The 24,422-nt window shown below is 41.3% G+C and overlaps 1 protein-coding gene across 1 annotated transcript in view; it reads right to left on the reverse strand.

Moving 5' to 3' along the window:
• The window catches only part of LOC131969647 (endothelin-converting enzyme-like 1), a 62,405-nt gene extending 46,339 nt beyond the window's left edge, over window positions 1–16,066 (reverse strand). The window contains exons 1-5 of the mRNA XM_059330754.1: window positions 14,766–16,066; window positions 13,223–13,291; window positions 10,803–10,913; window positions 10,615–10,707; window positions 4,991–5,115 (exon numbers count right to left, since the gene is read on the reverse strand). Coding sequence (XP_059186737.1) covers window positions 4,991–5,115; window positions 10,615–10,707; window positions 10,803–10,913; window positions 13,223–13,291; window positions 14,766–15,623 — 1,256 coding nt within the window. The 5' untranslated portion in view covers window positions 15,624–16,066. The remainder of the gene's footprint in view (window positions 1–4,990; window positions 5,116–10,614; window positions 10,708–10,802; window positions 10,914–13,222; window positions 13,292–14,765) is intronic.
• Window positions 16,067–24,422: the final 8,356 nt, after the last annotated feature.

Here is a 24,422-nt window from a genome sequence, read left to right on the forward strand (position 1 = left end):
ATACTTTTAACAATTAACAATAATGAGCATTTATTAGTATGATTTTGTCAGAATGCAGCCAGGACCCAAGTGCAAATGAGAGACTGGACACTGAAGAAATATCTCAGGAGATTTGGAATTGAAGCAAAAACTCAAAAATCCGAGTTTAAGATGCCGAGCCGTAGACTTTATTACTCTATGGTGCACATTTTAGTTGACTAAAATGTAAAAATAACATAAAATGTTAATTTAAGCAACACATTTTTATAATTGAAGAATACAAATCGCTTTGGGACTACACCAACAATCAATGGAAATTAAAACGAAAGAGAATAGAATTTTTTTTTTTTTTTTTGTCGCAACCACAGGGAGCCACACTGCAAAAAAAGAAAAGTTTGGTGAACTCAAAATTTCAAGGCAACAAACTTCGATAAAATTTTAAGTTGGACAATTAAACTAAATATTGTAAGTTTTGTTTTTGAGTTTGCTCAACTCTGAATTTAGATTTTTGTCAACTCAACTGTAAGTTGTACTAACTTATAATTTTACATTGTAATAACTAATGTTGCGACCACAATTTTGAGTTAGCATTGATACGCTAATGGCTACTCTCGTAGCTGTAACAAGCAGCGCCATTAGCATCAGTTAGCCGCTAGCATCAGTTAGCCGCTAGCTTTCGCTAATGATCGAATTTCATCGCTTTCCTGCATTTCACAACAAAGAAATAAGAGTTAGCAGAACTATTGTCCCTTGTTGTGAACCCCAACTTAAAGATATAAGTAACAACAACTCACCAACTTGTTTTTGAGCAGACAACTGGCTTCCTTTGTTGTGCTAACTTACATTATTGCCCTAAATATCAATAATTTATATTTCCAAGTTAACCAACTTAAATCACTGTTTTAGGCCAAAAAATACAAGTTGGCTTTTTTGCAGTGCACTGTAGATGGCCTGAAGAGCCTTATGTGGCCCCAGAGCTGCAGGTTGCCTACCCCTGGACCAGTCCAATGTTATGCAATATATAAGTGATGAAGTCACACCAGAAATGATTGCTGGGAAACTCACATCCCAGCACAGCTTTGCTCAAATCATGTTCCTTTTTGTAGACAGGACACCTTCCCTCAGCAGACAGCTGTACTCAGCAGTGTTGAAAAACTGTTTAGTTCTATCTGCTGGATATGTCTGGATCTTGTTCTGATTCTGTGCTAAACACCAGGACATAAACATTGAGTCAGTGAGACACTGTAGAGATCTGTAGATGAGTCGTCCACACTCCTCGTTTAGCGCTGGTAATGTTCAACTAACAACAAGATCTCCAACCTAAACGACAGAATGGACCCATAACAACACATATGAGCGTTTGTCAAAAGCAGCTCCCGGTACAGAGCGGAGCGTTCTAAAAATAGCACACACGTCATATACGTACACGTAGGGTTCATGGTTATAAAAAAAGCAGCAGTTTCTGTGAAAAAACACTGACCGAGGTATAGGGCACAAAACTTCCTGGTTACATCAAATCAACTTTCAACTTTATTTATAGAGCCCTTTAAGACAGCGTTAGCTGATACAAAGTGCTGTACATGTTATAAAAAGACAGTTTAAACAGTAAATAAATGTACAGAAATGCCGGAAGTGAAGTAGTACGAGGGTGACAAGACGAGTGAAAATGTGTATAAGTCGTTTAGTTTTGTTTTCTCATGGGACATGAAGCCTGTTCTCCTGGGTGAAAGTCCGTTGTTTGTTCGACCCATCTGCCCGTATCCGTATTTTGCTGTATCAGCAAACTTCCTATATTGACGTTTTTCAGGGGAGACCAGTCTTTTTTTTTTTAAAGATATTTTTTGGCCATTTTATAGCTTTATTGATAGAGAAAGGGCTCCGAGCCGGATTCGTACCCGGGCCGCCCACTCACGAGGACTGAGCCTCTACACCAGTGGTTCTCAAATGTGGGTACGTGAGATTTTAAAATATACATTTAAAAAGTAGCATCCATGCAAAAATCCTTTAAAAAAAATGTTTTAATAAATATTTTAGGAAAATATAAGTATAAGTTCATAAAATTAATTTTATATTCAGTAGGCTATTCAATTTCATTCTCCTAAAAACCCAGAGTCTCCCCCATACCAGGATGGTTGGACCCAACCTGTCATATGCCACCTGGCATCACCTGTCAATCACTAGAAAACTCAAAGATGGAGTCGTGGTTGAAGCGTAGCAATTATAGTTTTAAATGGTTATATGCTCACCAACCTGGTCTCACAGAAATCCGTGAAATAGCCACGGATTTCGCTTAACTCAAAATCCGTGGAATAGCCACGGAATCGCTAAAATTTCCGTGAAACTGACACGGATTTTGCTACAATGCAAGTTAATGACAGTCATATCCCGTGGCTATTGGTTTGTTCCAAGTCGCGTGACTTTCAAGGTCCCAGCGGTCAGAACAAAAAACATGGCGGACAGTTCTCTCATTTTTTGTGAAAAATCAATATTTTGACTTAGTTTCTGCATAAAAATGGATTTTGATCACATTTGTAGCGAGAAATATATGTTTTATTTTCTAAATATTCACTCAGTGAATGTACATAATCACTTTGTATGTTGGAATAGCCACGGGATATGACTGTCATTAACTTGCATTGTAGCGAAATCCGTGTCAGTTTCACGGAAATTTGAGCGATTCCGTGGCTATTCCACGGATTTTGAGTTAAGCGAAATCCGTGGCTATTTCAGGGATTTCTGTGAGATCATGTTGATGCTCACTGTTGTTACTACATTAGTTTGAATCACTACATTTTAGTGATGAGAAATATTTGCAATACATTTAGTCATGGATTATTAACATTTAAAATGTTTGACATCGTTTTTTTTTTTCCAAATGTTTGAATTTTGTATGTGTTTATCAGTTCCAAAGTTTAATAAATCAGACACTGATGGCACAGCGCTCTGTTTTTAAGTCATTTTTTTTTTTAACCAAAAATGCTTTGCCCTGGTTAGGGGGTACTTGGCTGAAAAAATATTTCACAGGGGGTACATCACTATAAAAAGGTTGAGAACCACTGATCTATGGTATACGCTCTACCAGGTGTGCCACCGGAGACGCCCGAGACCAGTCTAAAATGATTGCACCTTTTTTTGGTTTGTACTTAGTTGCAAGAAGAAGTATTTTTTTAATCCATCTAACCTATTTTGAAGACAATGATCTAGCTTTAAAATGCGTGTGCAACAAGCATTGACATTAATGAATACATTTACAGTAGAAATCCACCATTTCAATTTTAGTTTGGAACATGTTTGTGTTGTGAATGGGTAAGTGAAGTGTGCATGAGATTGATGCAGCTGTACAGAAAGAACACCTCTTAAACCAACATATTTCTTCGAGCTGGGTGAAAAATGTAAACGTTAACTGCTCTCAGCACAGAGTCAGACGGTCAGCCACCTCTTGCATTTTGATCGATTACTTTATTACATATCCAGTGAATGATTGATCAACACTACACTGCTGCACTAAATCAATCAGAGGTTGTAGGATGCAACATGGTGAGCTGGTGCAAGTGAAGTGATGAGATGAAGCAATAAAATGACCAACACTGAAGATACTGTCATGAAGTGGTGAAATTACCAAAAAGTCTCAATGGGTCATACAGACGGACTGACAGACAGACAGACATGTTTCCAGTCTCACGGTGCGTTCAGACCGGACGCGTAGCGAATATTTCGCGCGACAAGATTACATACAAAGTCAATGCAAACACGCGAATAGACGCAAATTTTTGCCGGCGGCGCAAATCGCGGGTTTCGCGCGACTCGAATGCCGCGATTGACGCGAATGTCGCGGCGCGAATGAAATAACGCAAATTCGCGTGAGTTCAATAAATTCAACTTTGGCGAAATATTCGCGTGACGCTGTGTCGGGACAGCCTATCAGCGTTGAGATTCTGGACGACAGTGACGTCATGCATCCCGGGAACCCGCCTATTCCGGAAAAATTGAGGAGAAACTTATTGTTGCGGTCTGTGGGCTTCCCGAGCTTTTTGACACATCATCACCCTCCTACCGCAACCGGAACCATAAAGATCTTGCCTGGAGGAGGGTGAGTGAGGTCACCGGTCTGCCTGGTAAGTTGTGACAATGTGATTTCAGCTATCTGTTGTAGCTACTTCTCTACAAAGTTAGCATTAGCATTAGCACCCTTCGCCGGCCGGCATATTTATCTGAAAATTCGCGAGTTATTTACTCGCGCGAGTGACGCGAGTAAATTCAACTACTCCCGCGATCAACTCGCCCGAGTAACGCGACGCGAAAATTCGCTACGCGTCCGGTCTGAACACACCGTCAGACATAAATGACAAGCCAGTGATCCAGTCGCTAGTCAGCAGCCAGTCAGCCAGTCAGCCATGCACACAGCTGAGTGTTGTTGTGTTTTTGTGTAGAGCACAGTGACTATTGGCGAGCTGTCAGTTGCTGTGACACACACCCTGACATGCTGCAGCCCTCTGAGGCCTCCCCTGGAGTCAGTCAGGAAGAAGAAGAAGGGGAAAGAAAGTATGTGTGTGTGTGTGTGTGTGTGTGTCCGTCCATGTGCCCGTCCATGTGCGTCTGTCTGAATCTGCAGGTGGTAGAAAGGTGTGTGTGTAGATCAATAATAATCAGCTGCAGTAGAACTGGAAGTTCACCCAACAGAGACTTACCTCACACACACACACACACACAAATACATGCACAGCAGCACTCAAAAACCAATCCATACACCTCGTGACATTATGTTGTAGCCCAACTCTAGTGACAGCCCTAAACCTAAGGAAGTACACACACACACACACACACACACACACACATGCACGAAACAACCTCAAACAAAAGCGCTTACTCGCACTCAAAAAGTACCGACTCAAAAAATGCCTGCGTCTCATTTCATCGATTTTCCATACACCTCCGCACCCTCATCTTTCTCTCCCCTCTCCACACCCTCAGCCCTCAGCTCCACCCAGCCACCCGTCCTCTCTGTCCTTACCTCTTTGAAGTGGTCTTGATGATGTCAGAGACTTTCTGTATGTAATCAGTGGCGAGCACCACGATCTCTTCGTCTTCTGAGAAGTTGTCGTGGAAGATTCTGTCCAGCAAGCGTTTCCAGTGAAGCTGTGGTGAGAGGAGGATTGATGTCGGTTTAGAGTAAAAATTTACACCAAATATCTCTCACTGTACTAACTTACAAGTTAAATCCCAACTTAACACAACCGTGAATAAAATCAGGACTATTTCATGTAACATGGAACTGGAACAAATATCAGTATGGGTCTCATCTTTTCTGACTTTTATCTAATCTTTAACTGTTGTTATTGTTAAATGCAGGACATTTTGGTCCACTTTGTGACATACAGTATAATGACTGATTATGTTCCTATGCAACAAAACTACATTGTCAATTGTGCTTTAACCCTTTGGAGTCTATTTTGTCAGTTTTTTATTACTTTATATTGTGACACTTAAAAAAACTGTTACCACGCCATACCATGGTATCATTTTTTTTTCAGCACAACCTCACCTCTATGATCTGATTGTTGATTGTCTACTGCTGCATTTAAAAAGGTTGACTCCAAATAACGACATTTCACACGGTGCATTGTATATTGGTATATTGGAGTGAGACTAGGCCGGTCTTGCCCACAAATGTAAGTGTAGGTGTGTAGGTTTCAGTATCAGCAGGCTAGGGGCAACTTAAATACTGGAGGGGGCCACAATTTTTCATGGACACTACCACAGGGCCACATATAGGACCGTGCACTTAACCAGATATGATGAAACTGCAATTTTAAATATGCTTACAGTGCAGAAACTTAACATATTTCATGCTCAAATGCATATATAACAGTATAAACAGGAATGCAAAAGGTTTGAAGCAAATAAAAAATAACCACCATTTATTTTTTTTCAGTGCAAGAATAGCAGACCAACATTAATTGCAAGAAGTACTTTTGTGCATTTCTGCAGTGCACTTTTAAGATTTCATGCTCAAATGCATGTAGTTGTACTGAGGGCCACTTCAAGTGAGGGTGCGGGCCGTATGCGGCCCCCGGGCCTCCAGTTGCCCATCCCTGCTTTATATTGTGCCACTTAAGAAACTTTGCTGAGAACATAAGACCATTGAAAAGTCTTCTTAATGAGTCATATTAGGAGATATTGGTGGGGAACAGAGAACCTCGGGGACACAGATACACTCGATTAATGCCAGAGCTGTGACCCAAGGTGTAAAAACACAAAGCTGAGTGGTGACAGTGGGCTGATGGGGTCAGCAGGTTAAAGAGGCAAACAACAGCTCCGGGAATACATTAAAAAAATACTGAAACAACAGAGATATGTGCAGAGTAAAGTAAAAACGTGGACCTCTCTGTAATTGTGTATAGTTTTTGCACAGTGTGGATTCCTTCATTAGTAATTTAAAAGTTTGTTTAATGGCATAGGGACTGTTAAAGGTCATTTTTTGTTTTTCACAAATAAGGAAAAATATTTAGCACATGCACTCATTTATGTTTATTATGACTGTAAAGTCATAAAGGAGGCTTTTAAAACATGCAGAGGAGGAGCTGAACTGCAAAGTTTAAATGTATTAATTATTCCATAGTTTCATAGTTTGTTCTAATTTGGAGCTCAGTGGCAATGCCAGGCAGATTTATTTTGCTGTTATTCAGTGTCGGCAGTGGGGGAAGAAATATTCAGATTATCTACTGAAGTCAAAGTCCTTTTTTCAAAACTATTACTACCACTAACTAATTATCAGCAGGGTACTTGCAAGTGAGGGTGCAAAGTGATTGTGCAAAAGTACTTCAGGGATATGAGACCAGAAAAATAAACATACATTCTTTTAGAGTACATGTCATGTGAGTATTCTGGATAACTTTGGGCTGTGAAGGAAATTTGGTGTTTCCTGCATGGTGGGACATGAGGTAGGCGGCGACCTACTTGATATTCATGACACAAGGCATTGTGGGAACTGACTCTGTGAACTTAACAATGATAACACCATGAGAGAGGGGAACGTGTTGACCAGTAGGCTCTGTCCTGATGTGATGCATAGGGCAGGAAGATCGGGCCACATTGAGGCTCACTAAAGAGTCAATGCTGGAAACTACAACAGACATAAGTCGAGCAGTGTATGGGACTTGTTGTACTGTAGAGCCATTCGGGATTTTGCGGTGTATGGAATACGAATGTGCTAATAAATCTTGCTGAACAGAGTATTGAGTGCTTTGTTTTTGGCCAGCTCACCCATTAACTTAGTGCAGTTGTCAAAATTGCCACAACAGGGCTTTCTCAGCATGTCACAGATCCAACACATAACAGAGGACACATTTTAGATCTAATTATTACCAAAGGTCTTAATATCTCTGAGGTTGTGGTGAACAATGTTGCTCTTTCTGATCACTACTGTGTTTTGATTAAAATGACCACCCTTGCCAATCCAACAAAAGGTGAAGCAGAGGTAATCAGGAAGCGCTATATAAATGAAAACACTTGTGCATTATTCACCCAGGATTTTACACCATCACCAACCCTGCCCTCAGCTCTAGTTGATGACCTGCAGTTTAAGTTCCAATGTTATGACTGTTATTGACTCTATAGCCCCAATTAAGACCAAAGTTCTGTCGGGAAGGAAAAAGTCACCCTGGAGAAACGCCACTCTGATTAAAGCACAGAAAAAAGTATGTAGACAAGCAGAACGCAGGTGGCGAAAGAACAAACTCCAGGTATATTACGACATTTATATGTCTTTGCAACTATAATCAGGAACTGAAGAATGCAAGGCAGTCATATTTTATAGAGATTATCAATAGAAACAGTAATAATGCCTGCACACTTTTGATGAATTGTGCTATACAAATAAACTTGCCTTGCCTTGCAGACCTTGTATACTTTTTGTCATATCTCGCAGGTTTTTTAGTCTATCGTTCCAATTTCTCATGACTTTTTTTTTTTTTTATCAATTTGTTCCTAATAACTTCACGTCATTGATTTCTGCTTCTGTTTTCTGTTGTTGGGGACCCAAGCACCCAACTTTTTATCATTTTTTTGGCTCCAGAAGTCGGAGAATTTCCTCAACACATTAAGGAACGCTTCATCCTTCAGTTTATCACAAACATTCAAAATGAACACGTCTGGAGATACATGGTTCTGGCTGGACAGTAAAAGGTAATTAAGGTTTTCAGATGTTCAAACACTTTTCTAATCTCGCCGACCAGAAATACAAACCAAACGCAGCGCTCAGTGCAGAACAGGTGCAGTGTAAATACACGGCACTCCTTTTGCAAAGGATTAAAATAATACCTCGATCTCAGGACGAAACAGTGATTGAGTTAATCTGGAGATAACATGCAGATTTTTCCCCCATCGACCCAATCGATTGATTAAACCAGGGGGGGGCAACCTTTACTAACTAAAGAGCCACTGTTGGCCAAAAAAAAGAGAAAATCGCAGAATGGAGCCGCAAACCTTATATTGAGCCTAAAATGAAAACTAAACAGCCTAATAAGTCTAAATTAGCCTACCAACATTATTAATAGTCATATTGAGCATTTATTAATATGATTTTGAAAACTAGTCTATCTCGGGGAACTCAAAACTAAACTCAAAGTTGGCAAAACTTAAAGGTTAAGGCGCCGGGCCGGAGACTTTCGTAAACTATGAAGCACATTTTAGTTGACTTAAATGTCAAAACTTTTTTAATATGCTGTAAAAAGGCTATACAATTTTACAATTGAGGAATACAAATAGCTTTTGGTCTACACCATTGATAAATGAACATTATAATGTAAAAATATGTTTATAATTTTTTATGTCTCAGCCACGGGGAGCCCCTGCAGGTGGCCTAAAGAGCCACATGAGGCTCTGGAGCCACAGGTTGGACACCCCTGGATTAAACACTAGATGTAGCTCTCTGCAGTCCATGAAATCATCGGCGCATGACTTCTTCTTGACGTCACAAATTGAAAATGAAGCAGTGTGTCTCTCTGCTGTCAACTTCCCGGTAACACTTTACAATAACCATCATTTATAAATGGTAAACAGATAGTTTATTAATGTTAAATCATCATTTATAAACCATATATAGGTCATTTAGAATGGTAAATACATAATTTATTAATGTTTAACTAACTAAATCATTTATAAATGACAAAAAGATGGTATATCAATGTAAGTTTATAGTTACTTTACCATTAACAAACAATTCAATTATAATTAATAGTTTATTAATAGTTTTAGTTGCACTCATTTTAACATTTTTCACACCATATTAAGCATGTTAATGATTTTGAAATGATTCATATACCTTTAAGAAATTGGTTGAAAACATTTAAAGATTAAATATGTATAGCACTTTGTAAATGGTTAATAATTGGTCTATAAACCATCTATAAACATCACTTAGTTGGTTATTGTAAAGTGTTACCAACTTCCCCCTAAAGTTCTGGCTTGAAACTCCATGCCAGTTTGTGTTTGATGATGATGATGATAGGTCAAGTAAAACCAGAGATAAGGTCAAATATATTTAATATAAAAATACAAAACTAGATTCCCATTTTACCTCTTATATATTATATTTCTAACCAACATTTAAAATTCTTCATTGTGCATTTTCAAAGTAAAGATTTTCAAAATCAGATTTTATGTGTTTTTTTGTTTCCTTTCTGTTCAAAATGTTGATCCAGTGAGTCAAAGTGAAACAACAATTACATGGTTATATAGGTTTTTTTAAGTGGCAGAATGAAAACTGCCAAAATAGCCCCAGTGGCCTTTGGTGACTCCAGGAGGGTTTTACATGCCTTTGGACTCTGGATCCAAGTAAATAAATAGCAGCAACACACTGAAGCCATCTATCACTTCCTGGTTGGATCTCTATCCTCTAATCTGCCTCTTTCCATGCTTCTCTTGTCAGCATCTCTCAGGCAGCTTTTATTCACACTTATTCTGTTGGTGTAGTTTTTTTGGCTGACAAGCTAAAAATCAAACTCTTCATCTTCCTCTCAGAACATGCCCAGTTTCCATCCCTCCTCCTTCCCTCCATCCCTCCATCCCTCTCCCATCCCTGCCTCCACCATGAAACATCGTGAGGATTTCATGTCAGTGTTCCGGCTGCTTCAGAGGAGAGCCTCCTCCCTCTCTTCTCCCTCTCTGTCTGAGTCTCCAGTGGCCTCTCCTCTCCTCTCCTCTCCTCTCCTCTCCTCTCCTCTCCTCTCCTCTCCTCTCCTCTCCTCTCCCTCCATCAGTTCCAACACCCCCCCCAATGTATCCTCATTTTCTCCTTTTCTCTCTACCTGCTTCTTTCATTCCGTCCCTCACCCTCCCCATCTACCACTGCAGGGCGGACAGCTTTTGTGAGTCACTTGCCTCTATGTGTGTGTGTGTGTGTGTGTGTGTGCGTGTGTGTGTGGCACCACTCCCTCCATCCCCAAACACACACACACACAGACTGTCGTCGCCACACTACTTAAAATGCTCAGTTGGAGTTCAAATCTTAATCCATCACGTATGCTTCTACCCAAGATGCATGGCACACACACATACTTGTAAATGACGGGAATGTGTGTGTGTGTGTGTGTGTGTGTGTGTGTGTGTGTGTGTGTGTGTGTGTGCAGCACTCACACTGGGAGCGATACGCTGGAGCTGCCTGAGGGTGATGCGGTTATACATGGTGCTGATGTCCTTTCTTTGGTCATCATATTCTGACACAGTGATCTGGAGAGAGAGGAGATTTTACTCAACACTGCACACACACACACACACACACACACACACACACACACACATGCATGGACGTGCAATCAGCTCACATTGGCCAGACGCGTCTCCAGCTGTATAATCTCCTTGGACTTCTGCGTGGCATTTTGATCTCCCAGCATGCTCAGCAAGCGCTCCATCAGGGCCTTGTACGCTGCCAGGATCTGAGGAGCACAATGACATCAGTGCTAATAGACAGGAGAAGCTGCGACATCATCAGTAATGGCTGGTGACTGGGGTGACATGTGGCAAAGTGGACAGGATAACAAAAGCACAGCGGGCGACAGAGGAAAACAGGTGGATTGATGAGGAGGAGAGACGAGTCAGTAGGGCGAAAAGAGGAGTGGAGGGAGGAAGAAAGGAGGGAAGAAAGATTAGGAAAAGAAAGGAGGGCAGTAGGAGGGGAGGGCAAACAGAAGTCAAGTATCGGGCACAGACTGTGTTTTTGCTGCAGGGATGACATATTTTTGTAGGCCAACTGGGGAGTTTACATGGTCCCTGGTTCCATTGGATTTTGAATTTTTGCAGGAAATAAACTTTACTTAATAAAGTGGCGGTGTGGTCTTCAAGGTTGGAGGTGTTGTGGTTCAGAGATGGTCTTGTCAGACCTTGGTTGTAACCAGTGGTTATTAGAGTTCCTGTTGAACCAGTCTCCATTCTCCTCTGACCTCTGGCATCAACAAGCATCAAGGCTCTCTGGATATTTTCTCTTTTTGGGACCATTCTCTGTAAACCCTAGAGATGGTTGGTAGATCAGCAGTTTGTGAAATACTCACACCAACAACCATGCCACGTTCAGAGTCACTTAAATCACCTTTCTTCCTCATTCTGATGCTCACTTTGAACTTCAGCAGCTCGTCTTCACCAGGTCCACCAGGCTTTTTTCCCCTCTGAGACACCTTGTTTTGCGCTCTCTGTTTGCCGTGGTCGCCATTTTCATTCAGTGTTTACTTGTACTGTTTAAGGTAAGCACTGTAAAAGGTGCGCAGCGAATCAATGTCTGTATTCTGTTATGTTAACGGCTGTTGTTAGATGTGATGATAGGAGATACGTGCACTGTCTGATGAGTTTTTAGTTATTTCTAAGTCCATTTAATGTGTGTATAGAGCGCTAGCTCAAAGGCATCTGTTGTTTAGCCTGAGAACCCGCCTTTAGACTTTCCTTTAGCAGTGTTTACTTGTACTGTTTAAGGTTGAGCTGCCAGCCGTTGTGAGAAATAAAGCATGACGTGGTCTGAGCCGCAAATATAACGACCACCCGTGTCCGACTGTGATTGGCTAATTAGATATTTGCGTAAATGAGCCGCTGCACAGGTGTACCTAATGTGGCCAATGTGTTTATGACACCACCACTACACCACAGTGCAAAGGCACTGAGTCTGGTATTATGTCATATAAAAAACATGAACATTTAAGCTTGTGCTAAGCAAAGACCTTATTTTGGGCATTTTACTAAAACCCATTAGCCTGGCTAACACCAGACTATATCACAAATGATGATAGTCTGGAAACCAGCAATTCATTTTTCCGTAGAGGAGGCGTGGTTTACGATCCTCCAGAGCCGTTTATTGTGCTACAAATATCTATAAAAATCGTCTGTACGTAGCTCTTAGCCAATTGTATCAGTTATACCAGATGACGTATGTAGAGCGACAGAAATTGATGTTTACATAGCCGGACCAGCCCATCTCTACTTTGGGACTAAAATGCTCAATTCTGCTTCTGCAACATTTTTCTGCAGCATGTTCTGACTCTGGCTGCTCACAGTCTACCGGCAGTGTGTGCGTGTGTGTTTTCTTCATTGTTCTTCTTTTAAAATAAACTTTGGCTCTAAACTATTTAAAACGCCGTCTACAGCTAGATCGAAAGAGAGTTTTGCGTCTGCTGCAGCCATGTTGGATCTGTAAGAAAACTACAAAACTACAAGCTTCCATCTGTCGAATAGTATGCATCATCGTCTTGCCGTCCCTCCCTGTTCTGTGATTGGATCCCTAAAACAGGGCTAAGAAACTAAAACTAAAAGAAGGTCTTAGTTTCCAGACGGCTTGCAGGTTCGAAATGAAATCGAGCGCGCAAGGCAGTATGGGTATACCCAGGCTAAAAACCCATTGGAAAAAGTCATTTCTAGGTTTCATGACTCATTCCTGCAACACTCCACACTCCTATTTCCAAAGCAGACGTAGCTGCCCTGACCCACTACTCTTTTTACAACCAGTGGAGTCGCCCCCTACTGATGATGGGGCAGAATGCAGGTTTAAGGCACTACGGCATCATATTTAAGGCTACATCCACTTCTTTTATATTTACCAGGTAAAGGGAAGCAGAGGTTAGAAGGTGATAGAAGTAGGCAGGGACAGGGAAGGGTTAATATTTGGACTAAAAGGAAAAAGAAAAGGAGAGAAGGATGGGAGGGATAAAAGGAAGGATGTATTTAGATGATGTAATTAAAGATAGAGGTGAGGCAAATTGTTTACCTTGACACTGTCTTCATCCTGTCCCAGGTACAGGCTTCTCTCAGGCAGTGTGAGCCCCTCCTGATCAATCTGCACACACACACACACACACACACACACACATACACACAAATTAAATTAAATTTCAGATATTGTACAACTAATATTACTCAGCTTTAATATTGTCACTGTTCAGAGCACACCACGCATCTCTAAATTAGTTTACTTAGAGTTTTGGAGATAACGATGATGAATGATTAAATATTCCTTCATGTTCTTCTTCTTTAGCCAAATGAATCCCTTTAAAGCCTATTTGTTTATATAAAATGTTTTTTCACATAGCTAAAAACGTGTGTTTAATAACATGTTTTTTTCCCCCATTCTCATGAATAGTTGCCAGCTCCAATGCTGGATATTTCCCTTGCAAATAGTAAGTTAATGTCTTGGTTATTATTACTTCTTGTCAAACTGTGCTTCACTAAAACAAGATATATAATACCTCGTTATGTGATTTATGTGACAGAAAAGCAGGTGTAAACAAAATGGAGACTGACATAGTGCAACAAAATATAAAGCAGAAGGCTAAACGTGTCTGGATGAAAAAAAACCTTTGGGGAGTAACGGTCAGCACCAGCTGGCCACTCTTTGGTGAGAACTGGAGGTGAGATTCTAAATGTCTGTTTTACGTTCTGTCAGCAGTACTACACTGCAAAAAAGGTGTGTCTAAAAACAAGATAAAAACACTAAATCTAAGGGAAATGATCTTGCTGCATGGACAGATGATTTCACGTGACAGGATTTCTTAAATTAAGATTATTAAATCTAGAAATAAGCATGTTGAACACTTAAACTAAGAAATTAACTCTTAAAACAAGATAAATTAAAGTTGCAAGCAGCGATGAACTGGCCCGAGCAGAGTGACCTGACAATTATTTGTTTCTAACCAAGATAAAAAAAACTTTAGATTTTGAAGTGTTAGATCATTTTGAAATATATTTCATATCAACCAAAAAGGTTTATGTATGAGAAAAGTTGACAAAGATGAAAACTAAGGACATTTTCACTATACTTTTAGTTAGTTTTGTAACCACACAATACAGTTTCAGTTAGTTATCGTTTTTTTTTTAAACTATTTTTATTTCAGTTAACGAAAATATTTTTTCACTTCTAGTTTTCGTTATTTTTCGTAATTTTTCGTTATTTTTTGTTAGTTTTCGTTAACTATAATAACCTTGGTCTGAATGGGAGTAGTTTTAATGTTAAGCATGATGCAGTTACGGAAGTTAAGTTATTTTACTTCAAAAAGACCCATTCAGCTCCACAAGTGGACCATGTTGTTCTTTATACCCTGTATCTTCACCTCCCCCTTTGCCACTAGAGGGCGCCACATACTACTGTTAACTGTTAACATCGGTCATTTTAGGGTGGTGTACAAACAAGCTATGGGGTCGTTTTCGTGGGGCACAACAGTCTCCAGGAAATAATTTCTAGAAGAGCAAACTCAAATACACTCGTGGCCAAACAAACACGTTTCACAGATGTACTCCAACATGCTTTTTCTCACCCTGATTGCATTCCTGGAGGAGTTTTTGTCGTCCACGTTGACAGTAAGGGAGAAAAAGACGGCGGTGCTGTACACCCCCTGGGTCCTGTACAGAAGCTCATTAAAGTCCGGCCTCTGCTCCGCACCCTCCCTCTCCCAGCCAGCAGCGCCGGGAGGAGCCCCCGCCAGGTCCCACCCCCCACAGCTGTCTATCACCTCCATCATGGGGTCAGAGCCCAACTTATCGATCTCCTGAATGTTGACGCAGGATCGATAGAACTCCTTGACTTTGCGCTCTGCTGATTCGGGGCTGCGCCTTCGTATCGGCTCCAGAAGAAGCTGCTGCAGTTTCTCCTCGTTGTGCTCTCCTATGGCCGTGATGATGCCATAGCTGAGCTTGTCCTCGGGGATGCCGTGACGCCTTAGCCACCCGCCACATGCGAAGGAGTAGAAGTCCTGGCAGGGCTGAATGGTTGGGTCAATATTGGATTGAACGAAGCGAGCCGCCCGCAGCAGGGAGCGTTTGCGTTGGCAGTCCTGTCGGCACTGCGGGTCCTGCTGGGCGTCCAAGGAAATGTACTTGAGCGCCAGCATGCTGCCCAAGATGACGCACATGCCCGCCGCAAAGACCAGAGCAGAGAGGAGGCAGATCTCCCTCCGGCTCCATCGAGGAAGCCCTCCACTGCTGCTGCTGCTGCTTAGATCTCTGTTTCGGCCGTTTGATAGGGTTCCCCCCCGGCCACGCCCCATATGGCGGTCCAGGCTGCCCCCCAGGTGAAGGGTCATGCCATTGCTGAGGATGTCACTGCTATAACGACCACCGTATTTCACCTCCTGGAACTCATCGTAGTGGGCAGTAAGTGAGTATGTCTTCTCCATGGCAATGGACTGCCACCAGGCAGTAGGAGCAGGGTGAAAGGGATGAAAGATTTTTTTATGTGTCGTGTACAGCCATGACTACTCCTACTGAGACAAAAGAGAGGACTGCCACCACAGGGTAACACACTGAAGTGATGTCAAAATCCTGTTGGCCCTCTTTCAGGCAAAGTCCCCTTTATTCTTTTCAAATCAAAAGCCGGCAGAGCAAGGGGCTCCCATTGTGCGTGAGGAATCTCCTGAGTCCTGCTCTCTCTCTCTCATCCTCTTTCGCTCTGCTCCCTTTCCATTTGTTCTCCGTTGCTCCCTTTCTCCAACCAGTTACAAGTGACCTGTCGATAAAAATAGAAGTGAGACAGGGAAGGGCTGTAAGTGGAGAGAGACAGAGATATATATACAAGTAACTGAATCTTTGATTACAACAGCACAGACGGATAAAATAGCATCTTTTTGGGCACATTTCCCCCACTTTGTCTCATCCTGTTGGATTGATTGGTGATAGTCATCCTGTACGGAGACGATGTCCCCGGGTGACTCACGGTTTTCAGATGGATCAATGGGGACAGGAGCTGAGCAGAGCATCAGCTGGGCATGGAGAGGTGTGGCAATCACCATAACTTAGCTTGTGTCAGTCCAAATTGATGTAAAAGTTTTTATTATTACAGAGGGACGGCGAGAATTTATGTCCTCTGTCTCACCGAACTGAACACTTGCAGCACGGAGGGCACCAGCTGATCTTCTATGGAGGTTTTAAAGCAATAACAAGCGATCATATTACGAGCAGCTGCCAAAATATCAATCACATGCATCCCAAAGTGTTACAGAAGATAAATACATTGAGCACAAAGACCTAAAATACACTGGTGTCATAGCATGTCCTGTATATGCCTCCATGTCATGCTGTAAAAACAACAGATAAATGCAGACAAAGACAAAATACTTTTTAGCTGTTTGCATTCTCCTTTGCTTCTGCTGATGCACTCAACATACAGCCTTTAGGCAATATCACAAGCCTTTAGACAGAGAGACTGACTGATAAATTGTTTTTTGGATGCTGTCCCAATGTGAGTTTGCAAGCCTGTGTGTGTGTGTGTGTGTGTGTGTGTGTGTGTGTGTGTGTGTGTTTGTGCGTTCTCAGTGGCTAGATGCAGTGGACTTGCTGAAAGCTGTGAAGGCGATCTGTGAAAATTGATCCCTGTTATCTCCTCTGAGAATAGCAAACTTCAGCACTGATGTCCTTAACAAGCTTTCCCCTCGCCTTATGGGAGTGCTGTATGTAGATAAGAGGAGAAAGAAAGAAATAAAGAAAGAAAGAAAGAGTTAAATAGGAAGAAAGAAAGAAAGAAAGAAAGAAAGAAAGAAAGAATGAAAGAGAGAGTCAAATAGAAAGAAAGAAAGAAAGAAAGAAAGGATGAAAGAGAGAGTCAAATAGAAAGAAAGAAAGAGAGTCAAATAGAAAGAAAGAAAGAGTCAAAAAGAAAGAAAGAAAGAGTCAAATAGAAAGAAAGAAAGAAAGAAAGAGTCAAAAAGAAAGAAAGAAAGAATGAAAGAGAGTCAAAAGAAAGGAATAAAGAAAGAAAGAAAGAAAGAAAGGAAGAAAGAAAGAAAGAAAGAAAGAAAGAAAGGAAGGAAGGAAGGAAGTAAGGAAGGAAGGAAGGAAGAAAGAAAGGAAGAAAGAAAGAAATGTAGTTTTTACAGGTAAACAGAAAGATGAGACGCGGTATCTCTTCCTGAGAGAGGTGGTAATAAAAATCATGAGGGGATGGAAAATAGCTGGTGAGTGGTTTATTATGTTTTGGGGGAAAAGGGAAGGCTGATGGAGAGACTAGAGGGGAAAGAGTGCATAGGTGGTGTGGAGATAAAACTATTGTCTACCACTGCAGATATTTGGGGTTCAACTCCCAGTGGCAATAACCCAATTGACTGTGTTGGTGGAAAGCCAACGAGGGGTTCTTCTTGCAACAGCCCAACAAAAAATGTTCCTGTTGGATGATTCTTAAATGTTTGATTTGTGTTCAGTGCCAAGGCAGGAAGTAGTGAGCCCCTCAGATAGCAAGGTTTAAAGGCAAGTCTGAAAGAAACTTTCCTTGTAGCAGTGCAGCCTGCACAACATAAATATCGTCCGATACTTTACATGACACCAAGCCATTTTGCAGGATTTATTTTTTCCAACACTTAACATCGTCTGGCTTTTCCTCCCGTGCAGCTGTAGGGGCGTGTCAGTGTGTGTGTTCGATGGGCAGGCTGAGCCCCAGCAGGGCAACGAGAGGCAAAGTAAACACACGGACGCTGTAACCTACATGTCATGGGCAGGCAGCGTGTTGTAAGTGGTACTCAGCAGTACATTCAAAAAACTAACTCATTGGATGAACTCAATTCAATTGTGGGCAGAATTTCCATCCAACAAATATATGTAGCCCAAACTCAAAACAAGTGCATCGATGCAATATAATGTATTTGAGTTAATGTAGCTCACTTTTTTACATTTGGTCGAACTCAAATTAAAAACATGTATGTATTGTATTTAAGTTGAGTTACCTCAACTCATTTATGTCGAGGAGAGCTAAAATAAAGAAATTGTGTTCGTTCAACCTAAAAACATAGAATTGGAAAACTGAAACTCGTTCTTTTTGGGTTGAAGGGAAGGACAGGGGAGTAAATTAATACATTTTAGGTTACACTTCTTAAACTACTTTTGATTTGATTTTAATTGATATATTTTCATTAGACAAACAATACATTAATGTGTCACATCTAAGAAGGGCTTGAATCATTGTTTTTGAGTGTAGAGCTGTTCCCCACTCAGAATTCAGCCAGTCCAATCAGATTTGGGGAGACTGGTCTCCACTCAAAAACATCAATATAGGGCGTTTGTACGGGCAGCAAAATACAACATATATAGACTTTAAATTAACGCGTTTCGGGGACACGGTGGCGCAGTTGGTAGCGATCTCACGCTGGTCGGTGTCGGCAAAAGGGCCTTTCTGTGTGGAGTTTGCATATTATCCCCGTGTCCATCGAGGATCCCCTTACAGGGACCTCTCACAAAAACATGCAACTGGTTGCTATAGTGCCTCCCTCTGGTCGGTCGGGGCGCCTGATGGGGGGGGAGGAACCGGTGGGAATAACGTGATCCTCCCACGCGTTACTTCCTAACAGGGAATCTCCCCCTGTCAGGTGACAAGAAGCGGTCTGCTAACTCCTCATGTATCGGAGGAAGCATGTGGCAGTTCAGGGCTCTTCCCAGACCGACAGGGACGAGGTAGCTGGGTGATAAATAAAATGGGTTACAAAATAGTGGGATAAAAAAAAATTAGCGCGTCAAAAAAATTGACGCATTTTAATCCCACTTATTTTTGCACCGAGGAACGTTTCTCACTGGATGAGTTTCAGGAGGACCGATTATACTGGAGCACCAACTAGCGTTCATGAGTTCAGACAACAACAAACCACAGTGAACATGAAGGAAGAAGCTGATGAGACCTTTGGTTGGCCCCGGTTTACAGAAGGTCTACCTACCTATAGGCTACCTGAATTTCTGAAATGTACTATATTTCTAAATATGCTATTGCTACACTTAATGGAAAAAACTGCACTGGTCTGTTGGACTTGAACTTAAGCTTATGTATTCAGTCATTATTCAATGGTATACTAAAAATCCATGTGAAAAAAATTACTTCTCACTGTTCTCAGGCATTTATGTACATTTATTTACTGTTTAAACTGTCTTTTATAACGCCTTACCAGGACGTTTTTTGCCCTAAAACTAGCTAAGTGGTTTTGTAACCTAAATACTAAACTTTTTAAACCACTAGCTGTACGTGTATGTATAACGATGTGTGTGCTATTTTTAGAACGCTCAGCTCTAATCAGAGAAACGCTCATATGTGTCATTATGGGTGGTATTGACAAACTGTCTATTTTGTCGTTTAGGTTGGAGATCTGGTTGGATTTGGTGGCCAAAATGTCCCCAGGAACACACTGCACACTGACTGACAAAATAAAGACTGCTTGACTTGACTGAAAAGTTAGGACCACACCAGCACAATAGGTCCCGAGTGACATTTGCAGGTCTCTTTATATCCTGTTTAATGTGCTGCAGCTACTAGCCCGCTAATGGAAGTGAAATGTGCACTTTGTTTGGTGGCTCATTCAACAAGCTAAGGAGAAGGACAAGACGTGTATTCAAGTTGTAAGATAGATAAGAAGATTTGAAGCTATTTGTCGGAGTGCCTATTATATGATTGCTTTATTGTTTAAAACAGGGAAGGGGAACCTAAATGCTGGAGGGGGCCACAATTTTTCATCGACACTACCACAGGGCCACATATAGGACATATTACATGCTGAAATGCATGTACAACAGGATAAATAGGAATACAAAAGGTTTGAAGCAAATAAAAAATAACCACTTTCTGTGATTCTGTGAGAACTAAGAGCATCCACACAACTTAATGCAAAAACGGAGGGCACCATGAAAGCAAAAAAACCCTCTTTTATGGAAATTATCAGCGACTAGAGGCTGACAGAAATGGTGGGAAAATGGATCCAGAAAGCTAAAATATCTGCAGTAAGCATTCAAAAATAGTCAGCAAAAATGTAACTGCCATACACATGCTCTTTTGAGGTTGCAGGTAAAGGTGGTGGATGGATTGAAACGACACCAGCTCCCCGTGACACGCAACTTTAACCTGTTAGTGTTTCAGTCGTCCCAGTCTATTGTACAGTTTATTGTAGAAATAAATGAGCTATCCAAACTTCTTTTTGTGACCTGTGGGGGTAGTAAAATGAAAAGAAGAAGAAGAAGAGGAGGAGAAAGAGGAGAAGCAGCAAGCAGCCAGAATGACGTCACAGGGGCCGGCAGCTCGTTAAGAAGAGTAAGAACGAATCGAATCGGCACAGTCCTGCTAACAGGCTAACAGTTAGCTCTGTAGCAGTTCAGTGTGTTGGAGGAGGTGTTCACTTAGCGATTGCTGTTTGTTTACACTCTGCACAGTTAGCGATGCCGGTTAATTCAAGATCGCTATGTTTAAGATCAGCGGAGATGCTGTACATAATTAGCCATGCTGCTTTGTTAATGATCAGCTGCTGATGTTGTGCACAGTTAGCTGTGGCGGTCACAGTTGCTTCTGCTGTGTTTAATCCATCGCTTATGTGATCACAGTCGAAACTGTTGCTAAGCGATTACGTGACGATGGAAAACCATACATCACCTCCAGAGTCTCTAAATCCCTCTGGGGGCCTTTTTGTAATGGAGACACGCAGCGTGAGCGGAGATTTGAGAGGGCGTGGCCTGAGAGATTTGAGAGGGCGTGGCCTGAGAGATTTGAGAGGGCGTGGCCTGAGACTTTTGAGAGGGCGTGGCCTGAGACATTTGAGAGGGCGTGGCCTGAGACATTTGAGAGGGCGTGGCCTGAGACATTTGAGAGGGCGTGGCCTGAGACATTTGAGAGGGCGTGGCCTGAGACTTTCCCGGTGGCCACTCTTCCCCCTAAAGGAAACACTGGGTTGATTTTAACTTTAAATTTTAGTTTAAGTTTCAATATGTGGAAGAAGTTTATTAAAAGCTCATGCTTACATCATGCATCTAAAGAGTTATAATAAAACATTTCAAATGCATGTGCAACTTGGTTAAATAAAAGTCTGTTGGTCGAGTCATATATTGTGTCATTGTAGTTTTCTTAAAATCTCGTCTCATCTCGTTCTTGTGAACTCAATATCGTGTCTCGTCTCGTGAGCTCAGAGTATCGTCACATCCCTAATTGTATGTAATTCTGGGTTTTGCAGAATCATCCAACTTTCTGTCTGGTGATAGAGTTGTCTTGCTACCACTTTGCGCTGCCTACTGTTTTCTCTTGGTGTTGGCATCATAGACAGAGGAACTGTAGGGGACCTCCTGTTCGTGACGTCCCCGTCCTGGTGAAAAGAAGCAGCTTGTGAAGACATGCAGCACATGTCTGCCGACACTCACACAACAGTAACAGTGATGACAAGTGCAGAGCAGAGTGGAGCAGGCGTTCCTTAGAGGAGGATAGTGTGTCTGTGTGGTGTCATTACCCATTCAGCTTATCATCCATCAGTCCTCCACCCTGTTACACACACAATTCAAAACATGCTCTATCTAAGGCACCATGTCCGGTCACCACAAGTACATAGTCATATCACTTTCTGTAATGCAAATATTATATACATATATTAAATTACTGCTCAAAATGTATGCATTATCTCTTTGCAACTTCTCTCCCTCTCTCTCTTTCAAATACATTTCAGGTGCATTTTCACATGCAGCATATCATAACTCCTTAAGCATTATAATAAATTATGAGGCATGCATGGACACACACACACACACACACACACACACACACACACACACACACACACACACACACACTCACACTCTGAGTGGACACCCAGCGTACGGCTAATGGATTGAATCTTGTGGGTACCATCACAGGGAGAGGTTGTGTGATGAATGGCTATTTACCGAACATGACAGGGCCTAATATCTTAGAGTTATACTAATATTGCTGCACACACACTGCACACACACTCTCTCTCTCACACTCACACACAGCACATGCATGCACACTTAAAATGCATCAAAAACACACCCTGGTGATACATAGCGCTTTGTCAGTTGTCAAGCATTACCCATATATCTTACCAGCAACAGACAATGTCTTACTCACTTACAGCAGTGGTTGTCAAAGTGTGGTCCGGGGACCTTCTGGGGTCCTGGTTCTATTAAATCCAAATGAACCACAAGATTTAGTCCACTTTTAAATTTTTTTGTAAAAAGTAAATTAAATGTAAAGTACCTTTATCAAACTGTTTATTGCTACAAATATTATTTTACTTTTTCCAAAGAAAATCAAGTGAGTTTGTTTTCTAGACCACCACAATAACATCCTTTTCTGGACCATTCTGCCCCTGGACTACCACACTAACCATGTGTTTGGCTGGAGATATAATAGTTTTTTTAAATTTCCATGTGGTCCCGTAGATGATTGGCTGTGTTGTGGCGGGAATTGTTCACATAGCTGCCGATATGCAACACATGTTACGGGAGGATTCCAATCCAGGGCACAACAGAGAACTTAGACCGTAGAAAACTACCGGATTTGCAGGATGTAAATCATAAATATTCCAGCAACACGCCAGGAGGTTACTATATATTTTATTTTGTGACCACTGTAAGTAACAGTGTCACAAAATCCAGCATCTTGCAAAGGCATCGCATTCATTTCTGATGACATGCACAACCAAGTTAAACACGTAGTTAAAGGCCAGTATATCTCCAGTCTTACCCCTGTATATAAACACAAAGATTTAAAAAGATTGGTATCTAACTAAATAGGAGGAGTTTCTGTCTGTATGCATGACTGTCCTTTGATTTTTATCTGATTTACTTCACGGTTGGAAGTGCAAGTTCAAGTTTGAGCTCTTGAGATCTACAGAACATAATTATTAGTAATGCATATGTACACACTGTGTTGTGTATTGAGAGGGGACCCCTATTAACTGCTCGACAAATGGCATTCTTGGTACAGCTTGCTCTATCCATTCAAGAAGAGATGAAGAAGGAAAGACCGGAGATGTTACACTGCAGCAAACACTAACATTTTAAGCATCATCGATATAACTTTTAGAATGAAATCTAGCAAATTATATATTCTAGCATTGCTCGAAGAAGCAACTATATCAGTGTCAAATGTGAACTTTTCTGTATGTGCATCTCGAGAAAGATGCAAGCAACAATACCAGAAGCTGTACTAGTAGACATTAAAACTGAGATAAATATGTGAAAAATATGATTTTCTTGTGTTATATTTAGCCGTTAAATTGTCCGGGGAACAAAGCTGAAAGTATAGATTTGCAGTGGAGGAGATGGGTGTCAACAGTTGCAAATTTGTGGAGGGGGCATGTGTAGCAAACGGCACACTTTGAAGCCCGGGTGACCTTTCTCTTGCTTCTCTAATCACTGATAATAAATTCTCAGAGAAGATCAATGGATAATCAATAAGTGGAGACCTCTGATGGGTCAGGGTCACATCGCTGTTTCTGCAGATGGATCACAGCTCTCCCTGCATAAATGTAGGAGGTCGAATGGAATATCAGCTGCGTGCGTTATCACAGATAAAGGTAGCAGTGGCGTGAGTTGATTGATTCAGTAAAAGTGATATTTGTGATATTTTTCTGGTGTAGATTTGTATCCAAAAAAAAATCCCTGAAGTTTCTTCTCATGGCAAATAAAAGCAAAGACTTTCAGTGCTTTAGGAATTTCAGGCTTTAGAGCTTTGGCAGTTAACACATCAACACATTGAAATTGTTCCCCTGGTCGGAGAAAGCAGCCAGATTTGTTGCTAGTGAGACATAAAGTCACCTGCGGTCAACATCGACTCACAACAGAGTTGCGAAGTTGCCAACGATTGCTAGAGGGCACATTAAAAAGACCATAAAAGGTAGCCTTTAATATAACTCTGTCCGTATAATTTACTGTTGAATCAATAGTAACAAAAAACATGTTCCACCTTCTGCTCTGTAATCAGATCCATAACCTGCTCAGCCTCACATCTGAAGTTTAACTAGACAGGAAGAAAACTGCTCTTGCTCAACAGTTATCACAAACAGTCTACTCTGAATGTTTCCGTCACTTTCCAGACAGCCTAACTGAACCATTAACATGAATTCACAAACTCTTTTTTCTCCCCCTGCAGTTTCTGATGATATTTGGTGGTAGCCAGAAATAAGAGCTTAGTGGGAAACTCTCTACATTTATCTCCTCTCAGGCAAGTTACG

Source organism: Centropristis striata, chromosome 4 (genome assembly GCF_030273125.1).
Source record: "Centropristis striata isolate RG_2023a ecotype Rhode Island chromosome 4, C.striata_1.0, whole genome shotgun sequence".
Lineage (NCBI taxonomy): Eukaryota > Metazoa > Chordata > Actinopteri > Perciformes > Serranidae > Centropristis > Centropristis striata.